Source organism: Pan troglodytes, chromosome 2 (genome assembly GCF_028858775.2).
Source record: "Pan troglodytes isolate AG18354 chromosome 2, NHGRI_mPanTro3-v2.0_pri, whole genome shotgun sequence".
In the NCBI taxonomy this organism is placed as follows: domain Eukaryota; kingdom Metazoa; phylum Chordata; class Mammalia; order Primates; family Hominidae; genus Pan; species Pan troglodytes.
In genome coordinates, this window is record NC_086015.1 from 145,107,574 (window position 1) to 145,120,230 (window position 12,657).

General features: G+C 38.9%; 1 protein-coding gene and 1 non-coding gene across 5 annotated transcripts in view; one reads left to right on the forward strand and one right to left on the reverse strand.

Annotated features, from left to right (window-relative positions):
- ATP1B3 (ATPase Na+/K+ transporting subunit beta 3) overlaps window positions 1-12,657 on the forward strand; it is a 51,239-nt gene that overhangs the window by 26,634 nt on the left and 11,948 nt on the right. For 3 of the 4 annotated variants that reach the window (XM_001154579.8, XM_009446585.5, XM_054682318.2), the window contains exons 2-4: window positions 1,604-1,732; window positions 5,154-5,261; window positions 11,567-11,751. In XM_001154579.8, the coding sequence (XP_001154579.3) occupies window positions 1,604-1,732; window positions 5,154-5,261; window positions 11,567-11,751 (422 nt within the window). Of the gene's footprint in view, window positions 1-119; window positions 212-1,603; window positions 1,733-5,153; window positions 5,262-11,566; window positions 11,752-12,657 lie in introns of all 4 variants that reach the window. The other variant, XM_009446584.5, reaches the window with a different exon arrangement.
- LOC112208716 (U6 spliceosomal RNA) lies at window positions 908-1,014 on the reverse strand. The gene has a single exon (XR_002943294.1). It is a non-coding gene; the product is annotated as a U6 spliceosomal RNA (small nuclear RNA).

Below are 12,657 nucleotides of genomic sequence, written 5' to 3' on the forward strand. Positions count from 1 at the left end.
TCAAAGAATTTCTCTTCTGTATCTTATTAAACTGGCCTGTGGGCTTTCTGTGTGTTTCATTTCCCTCTACAGCAAACTGTTTACTTCTTTGAGATTGGTCTTTTCTTTTTCTGCAACAGGATCGCAGTATGTGGTAGGGAAGTGATGCTGTCTGACGGTGACATCCTGTTCTCCTCTCCTCTGTCCTCTCCATCCTTATTTTGGCCACCTGGTAATTGGGGGGGAGGGGTAGAATGCTAGTCTAAATTATAAAATGAAATTGCTTTAACTATTTCCCCTTTACTTGAAAAAGGGGGTTGGGGGTGATTCCTGCCTTGCAGTTGAGAAATAAAAGTTATCTAGCTTTCAGCACAATCTGTTTTGGGGTCATGGGATCTTTTGAGAATCAGAAGAAAGTTGTGGAGCCACTACCCGGGGGGAAAATATATTCAGAAATATATTATTACAGAAATGAATCTTTGATCAGTTTTTAAACCTTGAAATACAAGTGACTTTACCAATGTATTCTAATATACTTGTCGGCAGCCACTTCTGATGTTAGAACTTTGAATATAGACATTTGAGAAAAATAATTGATTTTAAGTGTTCCCAAAGTAAATCACTGGTTCAGGATAGATCTATCTTAGTGTTCCCAAATTGTGAAAGGAAAGAGATTAAGCCCTTAATGTTGAAACGTGTGTCTCCCAAATCTTGCTTTGTGCTTAGCAGTAGAGCTATGAAATTCCATTGATCAGAGGGCTTGTTTCTGACCTTGTCCTTTTTTCACTTTTGCACGAGCCCTGCCATTTGACCAGTGTGTCCTAAACTTTATTCATTGAGTGCTGTCTTCATGAGTTGGCCTTATCTGCACATTTCCTGATATTCTTTCAATGAACTCAGTTTTTAAAATATATATATTTTTAATTTTTTAAATATGGAACGACTCACAAATTTGCATGTCATCCTTGCACAAGGGCCATGCTAATCTTCTCTGTATCGTTCCACTGTTAGTATATGTGCTGCCGAAGTGAGCACCTAATTTTTTTGTAAAGACAAAGTGTTTCCCAGGCTAGTCTCAACTCCTGGGCTCAGGCGATCCTCCCATCTCAGCCTCTCAAAGTGCTGGCATTACAGGTGGGAGCCATTAACTCACTTTTTAAAACTTAAATTTAAGCAAATAATTACTGTCTGTGAAATATGCGTTTCATGTACTAATTCTTTTATATTCGCCACTTAAAGGAACATGTAAATATTGGGGGTTTTGTTTACCTAAAACCATCTTGTATCTTTTTAGAGGGCATCAAGTTCATTTTGGGAAACATTCCCCTATGTGCTGGAATTTTAAAGCTTTGATTTTGAACCAGAGTATGAATGGTGGAAGCTGCTTTAACTTGGAAATACCAGGGAAAAGGAGGGGTCATGGGATGGGTGGGTGCTGTCTGCTGAAATACCCCTTGCTTGGGCAAATTTATGTGTCCTGAATATGAGGATATTTGGCTATGTGCATGGCAAAGCTTGGGATCGTACCCTTGCAAGAACAGTTGGTTTGTTTTTTAACCTGGCCAAACATGCATACACACACACACGCATGTGCACATTTCATAAGTTCTATTTTCTTTTACAGGTTTGATCTTGCTCTTCTACCTAGTTTTTTATGGGTTCCTGGCTGCACTCTTCTCATTCACGATGTGGGTTATGCTTCAGACTCTCAACGATGAGGTTCCAAAATACCGTGACCAGATTCCTAGCCCAGGTAATTATCTTGCAGTTATGACTTTGTTTTTTGTTTTTTGTTTTTTTTTTGAGACAGAGTTTCGCTCTTGTTGCCCAGGCTGGAATGCAGTGGCATGATCTTGGGTCACTGCAACCTCTGCCTCCCAGGTTCAAGCGATTCTCCTGCCTCCTCAGCCTCCTAAGTAGCTGGGATTACAGGCATGCGCCACCACGCCTGGCTAATTTTGTATTTTTAGTAGAGACAGGGTTTTTCCATGTTGGTCAGGCTGGTCTGGAACTCCCGACCTCAGGTGATCTGCCCCGCCTTGGCCTCCCAAAGTGCTGGGATTACAGGCATGAGCCACTGTGCCTGGCAGTGGTTACGGCTTTTAACAAAATTGAGTTATAGTTTATCTTCACCATAAATCTGTTTTATATAGCAGATAGAAGATAGCTAAACCTTGGAGTTGAGTAATGTGAAGGTTTTAATTTTTGTTGTTGTTGTTTAATATTTACATACTGATTTAAAGACCTTCACATTTATATACTGATAAATCTTGAGAGTTTGAGTGGGTTTGTTTTGTTTGTTTCGGTTTCTTTTTTTTTTTTTGTCAGAAGTAAACAAATGAATATTGAGAATTCTAGTAAAAGCCACGTTTGAAGAATATAGTTATAGTTATGAGTGACTTATGAGTATCGTAGAGCAGTTTTACTTTGCCTTGAGTAATTAAGGTATATATTTTGGCACTAGCTTCGGTTAGAACTTTGGACTTATAAAATACATACTTTGTCGTTCTAAATGGTTAGTTATGAAATTGGTAAGATGTTAAATAATGATACCTCATAGAGAACAAAATGAATATACTCTTCATATGTTTAATTCTTCTTGATTTTCTTCTGGAAAAAAAATTCATTATACAGGAGAATGTATGCAGTAAAAAACTGAAACATCTAAACCACATTTTCTACCTCCTGATTTTATTCTTTTTAAAGAGTCTTTTTTTTTTTTTTTTTTGAGACAGAGCTTTGCTCCTGTTGCCTAGGCTGGAGTGCAATGGTGTGATCTTGGCTCACTGCAACCTCTGCCTCCCGGGTTCAAGCGATTCTCCTGCCTCAGCCTCCCAAAGAGCTGGGATTACAAGCATGTGTCACCACGCCCAGCTAATTTTTTGTACTTTTAGTAGAGACGGGGTTTCACCACGTTGGCCAGGCTGGTCTCGAACTCCTGACCTCAGGCGATCCACCCGCCTCGGCCTCCCAAAGTGCTGGGATTACAGGGGTGAGCCACCACACCTGGCCTAAACAGTCTTTGAATGCCAGCTCTCCCTTGGTGACTGGACATGACCCTTGTCCTCAGATGCTGATAATTCTTAGAAAAGTAAGAAACAGTAATGTGCAGAACTTCAGTGTGTATAATTCCAAAGACTGTAAACTAACTGCTAGAGATGACAGAGGAGGGAAGGTTCTACTTAAAGAAGAAAGTTCAGTCCTAGAGGAGTGGGATTTAGAGGGCAGGAGAGTGGGGAATCGGGCCAGGAAGGTGGGAGTCTAGCAGGTTTCTCTCTAGAGCAGTGGTTTTCAACCACTGAGTCATATGGCAGCGTCTGGAAATATTTTTGGTTGTTACAGCTAGAGAGTTGGTACTGTGAATAGAGGCCAGGGATGTTGCTAAACATCCTACAGTGCATAGGGCAACCCCCACAACAAAGAATTATTCAGCCCAAAATGCCAATAATGCTGAGATGGAAGTGCCCTTATCTAGATCCTTGCTCACTGTATAGACTTCTGAGCTATATCACCAGCCAAACTGAACTAATTGTCTCAACCATTTTTTTCCTAGAACAATTTTTTTCTAATGATTTCTTTTGTTTACAGCTAATCTTAGTCTAAATGTCTTGAAGAACTCTTTTTAAACTCTTAGTGTATTGGAGCAAGTGTCAGAGATTAGTTCCATGCTACTTTTCCTTCATCTCTCATTGTAGCACTGTTTTTTTCTACCTCAGACTAATTCTAAGATTATTCTTTACTTGCTATTTAAGTGATGTGACTTACCATTGAACATAGTCTGATCTATTCAAAAACACTGAACTCTGTTTATAATTGCATGAAATATATAAGCATATGTGTTAAATTTTTTAAGTACAGTTTTTAAACTGAGTTTCTTAAAATTATTTGTCGATTATTTTAGTACTTAAAGTATCATTAGTTTAAATAAATATACATGCATACACATGTACATATAATACATATATATTACATATGGGATATATTAAACATTTCCTTATTTAATATATCACATGTACATGTAATACATATATAATATGTATGTGTTGTATATTATATACATATAATATGTATTATATGTACATGTGTGATATATTAAATATGGGAATGTTTGAAGGCTAGAGAAAATTTTAGGATTGTTTTAAAGCCTATGTGCAAGGTTGAATTAATCTAGATCTAATGCTTTTTTTTTTTTTTTTTTTTTTTGAGACGAAGTCTCGCTCTGTCACCCAGGCTGGAGTGCAATGGCACGATCTCAGCTCACTGCAACCTCTGTCTCCTGGGTTCAAGCGGTTCTCCTGCCTCAGTCTCCCAAGTAACTGGGACTACAGGCATGCGCCACCACACCCACCTAATTTTTGTATTTTTAGAAGAAATGGGGTTTCACTATATTGGCCAGGCTGGTCTCGACCTCCTGACCTCAAGTGATCCGCCAGCCTCGGCCTCCCAAAGTGCCAGGATTACAGGTGTGAACCACTGCACCCAGCTGATCTAATGCTTTTTAAACAAGGAAAACTTACATTAAAGTTGGAAGCCTGATTGCTTGCCTTATCTTCATTAGTAAGCTTAAGCAACATGGTCTGTATTACATGGGTGTCAACTTCTGATAGGAAATTGTTGGTGGTTATACTCCAAATTCAGTATGTGAAAACCACATTTTAATTACAGAGCAATATCTGCTATTGAAGGAAGAATATTTGCCATAAAGTTTAAAATGCATAGACCTTTTTCATTGAAAAGGAGTTAGCTGTCTTATGAATGTTTCCATACAATTTAAATGACAAAAGTACGTAGGCTTTGATTTGCTAAAATTTTTTTTTTCCTTGTATTAATGGCACATTGACAAAACCTAAAATGTTATTTGATTTTTTAAAAATGCATATAGAAAGTTCAAAGTAAAATTGCATCTTTTAAAAAGGAAGATTATAATTAACTGTAGATAACAAAATTTAGGGACAGTTTCTAATCGGTAATGTCTGAGATGGTTTTGAAGGTTTGAGTTATTTTTAATTTTAGATGTCTATGCCTTCATAATTAGAATTGGGAAGTTCTTGATAGTTTCAGCATACTGTCAACACAATTTTCCATGTAATTTGCTGAGATCTGCTTTTTAGAGATAAGAGGAAGGAAAAGAAGAGAAGGAAATTTGATAATCTCTCCCTTTTATCTCTTTATAGGACTCATGGTTTTTCCAAAACCAGTGACCGCATTGGAATATACATTCAGTAGGTCTGATCCAACTTCGTATGCAGGGTACATTGAAGACCTTAAGAAGTTTCTAAAACGTGAGTATGTTTTCTTAGAGTAAGGTCAGAGATTTTAGTTATAGAAATTAGTACCAAATTGTGGGCCGGGCACGGTGGCTCACTCCTGTAATCCCAGCACTTTGGGAGGCCGAGGCGGGCAGATCACCTGAGGTTAGGAGCCAGGTCTTGGACCTGGCCAACATGGTGAAACCCCATCTCTACCAAAAATATAAAATTAGCTGGGCGTGGTAGCACGCGCCTGTAATTCCAGCTACTCGGGAGGCTGAGGCAGAAGAATCGCTTGAACCTGGGAGGCAAAGGTTGCAGTGAGCCAAGTTTGCGCCATTGCACTTCAGCCTTGGCAACAAGAGCGAAACTCCGTCTCAAAAAAAAAAAAAGAGTCCCAAGTTGTGATTACATTTAGAGACATCATTCTCAGAATGCGTATTACCTTCTATTTCCTTCTGTTAAACAGACAACTGAGCAAGTGCATTTTATAATTACTTGTGAGACTGTTCTAACTATAGAAAGACACAGGGGCTTACTCATGGGCAGTAGACTTGATTTTTCTGTCTTATAATAAGGACACTAAGTTTCTTGAAATGTAACATTTATTCTGCATTAAAACTAAATATTTTAATTAATAGAGCAAATCTATATTGTATGAAATAGTGTCTCTGAGGACTTGGATTTTTTTTTTTGCCATTTTATTTTATTTCTTTTTTTTGTAGCTGATATACATTTATGTTGAATTTGAAATAGGTCAGTATAGTTATTGAGAAGGAAGAATCTTTTTTTTTGTGCCAGGCATTCTTTTTTTTTTTTTTTTTTTTTATACTTTAGGTTCTAGGGTACGTGTGCACAACGTGCAGGTTTCCAATGTAGTGCTTGCTTGGGGGATGGGAAATTATGTTTATTATTTTAAAGTTATGTCTGTGTCTGATTTTTAATACATCCGTTTTTCAAAGTTACCAGTTTGTAACGCTCTTTGATAGCCATCCTAGCCCAGTTTTTCCTCCTGTTTTGCTTGGCCGAGCCATTTATGTGAATGGTGTTAACAGTCACATGAGTAATCATCGAATGTCCTGGCCTGCTGGTTCATGATCAGCTCATCTCTTCCTCAGCCACAGACACCTGCAACTGCTCCCTAGAACATTACTTTATCTCATCTCCCACCCCGTCTTCCCTTTTATGTAGCTTAATTCCATGGTTGTTATTTCATTTTTACTTTTACTGGTGCTCTAAAATCCCAGACCTCTCAGTCTTCATGTCACACCCTGTGGGAGTACTCCACTCCTGGATAAAGCCATATAATTACTGGATGTAGCTCATCCTTCTGTGCCCCTGCCCCTGAGCAGATACTGAGCAGGACTAATTAGCACTGTGAGTACTTGAGCACCTCTCTCAAATGGACTTGCTTAACTGCCTGGTAATCCTATGGAATTTCTCTGGATAATTCTCTGAAAGGATTATTTCCAACTTTCACTCAAGCCTCTAACCCCTTACCTTTTTCCTTACAACTCACTCTCTTCATATAACCTGATTTCTTGCTTCAAGAGATAATAGAAGAACTCAGATGGGAGCTCCTCCAGTTTCCCCATTACCAGTAAAACAAATCTACAATGGCAGCCATTTTGTCTGTCACATTCCTCCTGCTCTAATTGGGGGCTGCCCTTCCTTTCACCTGAGGCCACCTGTATCACTCCTGCTTTGGATCTCATCCTCTCTCAGTGTCTCAGAAACATACTATGTACTCTCTCTTCTTGTGTGTATTTAGCCTTTCTGTCTGTGTTGGATCCTTCCTGTCAACTTGAAAAAATCTTCAACTCTCTCCTATCTTAAACCAAAAGCTGCTTCTGATCCCACATTATCTACTAGCTGTCTTCCTAAGTCTCTTTTCCTTGACAGTTAAATATGTACTCATTATTTTAAAAAGACTTTTGTGAAAGTATTATCCGTGGTTTAATAGCTTTAAAAGCTCTGCAATGAAGTGTTCCCTGCCCTCCTCCCTTCCAGCAGAAGTCCTATTAATTTATTGACATATTTTTTGAGGACCTGCTTTGTGGCAGGCACTCATTTGGGTTCCAGCAATGAACAGAAGAAAAATTCCTGTCTTTCTGGAGCTTAGACTCATGGTGAATTAGAAGATAGTATATCCTGAGGGGGAAAATAAAACAGAAAAAGGAGATAGGGTAAGTTGGGAAGGATTGTGGTTTTTACATGCAGAGTGGTCTGGGAAAGCCTTATTGAAAGGGAACCTTGAGGGAAGAGCTGAAGGAGGTGAAAGAACTAGCCCTGGAAATGTCCAGCACAGGAAGCAGTAGGTGCAAAGGCCCTGAGGCTTATGGTGCTGATGTGTTGAAGATTCATCAAGGAAGCGAGAGGGGCTGAATGGAGTGAGCCAGGGGAGAGTAGTAGGAGACTGAGGTTAGGGAGTTAAAGGAGATCCAGACTGTAGGTCCTTAGAACCCATTGTTAAGTTCTTTGGCTTTTACAGTGACCATGATGAGGGATTTTAAGCAGTGAACAATAACATGATCTAATTCAAATTTTTAAAGGATCCTGCAGGCTTCTCTTTGAAACTAGACTAGAAGGGGGGAATTGGGGAAGCCAGTTAGGCTATTACAATAATCTAGGTAAGTGGAGATGGTGGCTTGGCAAGGGAGAGAGCAATGAAGGTTGTGAAAAATAGTCTGATTCTGGACACATTACTTTTTTCTTTCTTTCCTTTGTCTATTTGTCTGAGATGGGGTCTCTCTCTGTCTCCCAGTGGCACAATCACAGCTCACTGCAGCCTCAGTCTCCTGGGCTCAAGTGATCCTCCTGCCTCAGCCTCTTGAGTAGTTAGGAATACAGGCTCACATCATCACGCCTGGCTAATTTTTAAATTTTTTGTAGAGCTGGGGTCTTGCTATGTTGCCCAGGCTGGTCTTGAACTCTTGGCCTCAAGTGATCCACCTGCCTCCGCCTCCCAAAGTGCTGGGATTACAGGCGTGAGTTACTGCACCTGGCCTTTGGATGTATTTTTGATAGGGAATAACTTCATGCTTCTGAACTTTTTCTTACGGTGTTTTTCTTCCATATCTATAAATATTACACTTTTCCTGCTGGTTCTTGACTTTTTACTTTTCTACATTATCACTTTTCTTTATTAATTATTATTTATCACTTTTATACATTTTCTTAGTTCACATGTCTCAGACCTTCCCTCCTTTCTCAACTCAATAATAATTGATTTACTATTTTTAGTTTCATTATTGGTTGCCTTTTTATACTTGGTCTTTATATCTTCTTTTATCATCTATAGATACTCTCTTCTGACTTCCTTATTTGTAAACTATCATTTGAGGTATTTTCTTGAGTCTCTTTTCTGGAAAACTCCTAACTGGAGCCCTTTCCCTCCTGCTGCACTCTACTGTTTCTACATCAGCCTTTTACTCCCAACTGTCCTTTGGGGAACTTCCTTTTACCACTTTCTTTAGTTGGACCCACTGTTTCTTGGCTCTTGCCCTGCCCCCCCTTTTTTTAAAATTATTTTTATTTTTTCTCTTAATTTACTCCTTAGTTTTGATGGAGTACATTCTCAAGTAATTTTATAAGAAAAGACACCTGAAATGTAAATTTGAACCCTTTTATTTCTGAAAATGGCTTATTTCTGCCTTTATATTTGCTAGTTTACCTCCATATAGAACTCAGTTCTTTGTAATTTGCCTTTTTTCTTCTCTGAAAGTTTTTCATTTTTTTTTCAATTTTCTTTATCTCTTTTGGATTCTAAAATTTCTATCTGGATTTCTGTCTCTAAAGTATTTTGCTGAGACTTGACTGCAGGTTTTTCAGGATGAAGACTTAAGTTCTTCAGTTCAGGGGAATTATCCTCTGTTACCACTTTGATAATTTCCTCAACTCAATTTTCTGGTTTTCTCTTTCTAGAACTATTCTGTTTGTTGGGTCTTAGACCTCTTGTTTTTCTCTTACTTTGTTTTTACTTAATTAGACTTTCTGGGGGTTTACTTTAATTTTCAACTCCTTTTTGGTTTTTAAAACGTTCGACTGCTGTCAATCCTTATGCCCTCCTTTTTCATGTTTGAAAGATACTATAATATATCTGGTTAAAAAATAATGTCTTCTCTATTTTTTTTCCTGCAGATACTAATTGGACTTAAAAAGTTTTATTTTGTTACAATTATCTCTTTCCTTTAGGGTCATTCATTCCTCCAGTTATCTTGGTCTTTTTTTTTTTTTTTCTTCATTGAGACAGTCTTACTCTGTTGCCCAGGCTGGAGTACAATGGCTTGTTCTCAGCTCACTGCAACCACCGCCTCCTGGGTTCAAGCGACCCTCATGCCTCAGTCTTCCAAGCAGCTAGGATTACAGGCTTGCGCCACCACACCTGGCTAATTTTTGTATTTTTAGTAGAGACAGGGTTTCACCATGTTGGCCAGGCTGGCCTCAAACTCCTAGCCTCAAGTAATCTGCCCATCTCAGCCTCCCAAAGTGCTGGGATTTCAGGCATGAGCCACTGCGCTCGGCCTTTGGTCTTTCTTATTTTAGGCTTTCTTCAGATGCATAGGGCTCCTTGGTTACTCTGGGGTCAGTGACCTTTCTATGTTCCCATCATGCCTTCTGCATAATCTTACTGGTCATCACACAGTTCCTTACACTTAATAGTACGGAAGTGGAAGTCAGCATAATAAAAAAGCAAGGTCACTGATGAACTGACCTATACCAACAGAGTCTATGCAGTAGAAGCCCTCGGGGAAATTGGTGAAGGGCTTATTTTTTTGCAAAGTGTTGGATGTCATGATGCTGTTTTGTTATAAAGTTTATCTCTACCCCCACAAAATACCTGAATCATTCTTTGCTTTTAAATGAGTACATAGTCCCACAGTAACCTAGTTTCTGATAAGTATAAGATGAAACCAAACATTTTGACAGTGATTGTTTTTTCCCCCAAGGTAAAGACTTTACACTTCCTTTTTGAGGCATACTCTTTGAAATTTGGTTCTTATTTATTTATTTATTTATTTATTTGAGATGGAGCCTCACTCTGTCGCCCAGGCTGGAGTGCAGTGGCAACCTCCGCCCTCTGAGTTCAAGCGATTCTCCTGCCTCGGCCTCCCGAGTAGCTGGGATTACAGGCACCTGCCACCGCACCCAGCTAATTTTTTTTGTGTATTTTTAGTAGAGTCGTGGTTTCACCATCTTGGCCAGGCTGGTCTTGAACTCCTCATCTCGTGATCCACCCGCCTCGGCCTCCCAAAGTGCTGGGATTACAGGCATGAGCCACTGCGCCTGGCCTGGTTCTTACTTTCATTGAATTCAATACCTTTTTCTGGTACCAGTTGCACCCACACACTATTAGTAAGCATTGTCCACTAGATAAAGTTAATTGAGGGCAGGGGTCACATCAGGCTTGCTCACTTTGTGCCTCTTGGGCTAAACACTGTGCCAAGTACGGAGCAGAATTGTATTGTCTGTTGCATATTTCTCCTCCCTCTTCCCTCCCATTACCAAGTTCTAACCATTTTACTCCTTTATCACTGTAAACTCCATCTCTGCTAAAAATCCCCTTCTATGAGCTCGTCTCTCACCTGGGCGGCTTTAATAGTCTCCTAACTTGTTTTCCGGATCCTTTCTTTTTCCCTTCTGGACTGACCCCACAGAAAAGTCAGAGTTAATTTCCTAAGTATGTTCATACTATCCACTTGCCCTGGTTTAAAACATTTTAGTGGATTGTTAATTGATGTTTGGCAAAACACCCACCCACACCCCTCAAAATTCTTTAACATAGTTGACAAGACTCTGTATGGTCTGGCTTCTACCTTCCTTCATTGGAAGTGCTTCTCCTAGCTTCATTAACTCCCACAAACCCTTCTGCATTCAGCTCAGTTGCTTTTTTTTTTTTAGTGTAGGTTGTCATAACACTACATCTTCATACCTCTGCAGTTCTGATTTTATACTCACTTAATGACTCTCTTCCCCACAAAACCGTAAGCTCCATGAGGGCAGCAGCAGTGCCTTTTTACATCCTCTCCATTGTATCACCAAGCATGCAGAAGGCATTCAGATAATGCTTTAGCCATGGCTGGTACTGCCACCTAATGGTGACAGAAGAGATGGATCTATAATCCAGTTTGTATGATTATTGAAATGCAGTAACTTTAGAGAACTAGTTAGCTGTTAAAAGGTAAAGGGGCAAACTTAACATTCTTTCCCTAAAGTTATCTGGTAATTTACATTGCTGTTTTTGTCTTTGAAGAACATTTTCCAAAGGTTAATATATTCCTGGTTGTTTTTAGTACCTTTTTTGGCTGATCTAGCACACATATATGTTTCCTTTTTAGCATATACTTTAGAAGAACAGAAGAACCTCACAGTCTGTCCTGATGGAGCACTTTTTGAACAGAAGGGTCCAGTTTATGTTGCATGTCAGTTTCCTATTTCATTACTTCAAGCATGCAGTGGTATGAATGATCCTGATTTTGGCTATTCTCAAGGAAACCCTTGTATTCTTGTGAAAATGAACAGAGTACGTACATATTTTACCTCTGCTGCTGCTTTTTTCTAATATTCTCTTTTAAGGAGGCAACTATTTTTAGATTGTTGTGGTTGGGTTAATGCCTTCCTTATTAAAAGTTATCATTTGGGGGGTAGCTTGCTTTAAAGGCTAGCAGTAATGTTTATTGATCACTGGAAGAAAGTTTATATGGCAAAAAAAAAGAGGTTCATAGATTAATCATGGAGTAAGGAGTTAAAGTAGCTTTTAAACTTTTCTTCTTTGGAAATACGTACATGCATTCCAGGACACATTAATGCTCCAAGGGGCAAATGTTCTCCTTGTCATAACCAAAGCAGAGACTTGTTAGGGTGCAGTACTCATCTGTGAATCCTGTGTTGTAAAATAATTTAAAATTCCACAGACTCCATAAAGTTTAAACTTATTAACTTTTTCAAAATAGTAGCAAAGCATAGTTTTATAGTATCAGTATATATATATATGTAATTAGATAACAGAAATACAAATAAAATCCCATTCTAACAAGTTCAGTGGGATGTTGCAGTTGTATCCAAAGTAGCAGCATTTTGCTGTTTTACAGAAGGGTGCCTAAATTGTATAGTAATGAGCAAAGGAAGAAGCTAATGTTCTCTGTGTGACAGGAGTAATGAATTAGGGTCATTGTGCAAAAGAAGATGATACGGCTTGAGTCATGAAGTGATCCCTAGCCCCCATGCCTTGCTGCTCTGTAAATATACTTCAGAGTGGTGTTCTGATGCACTTACTGTTTTGAGGCCTGCAAGGTCTCCCTTGAAGAGTGAAGTCATTCATGGTCATTTAAAACAGGTGTAGACTTCTCAAAATCATGAGTTTATGAATCACTAAAGTCGTCATTGGTGAGCAAATTGCCACCATCCCTATTAAAAGTAAAATTTGTAT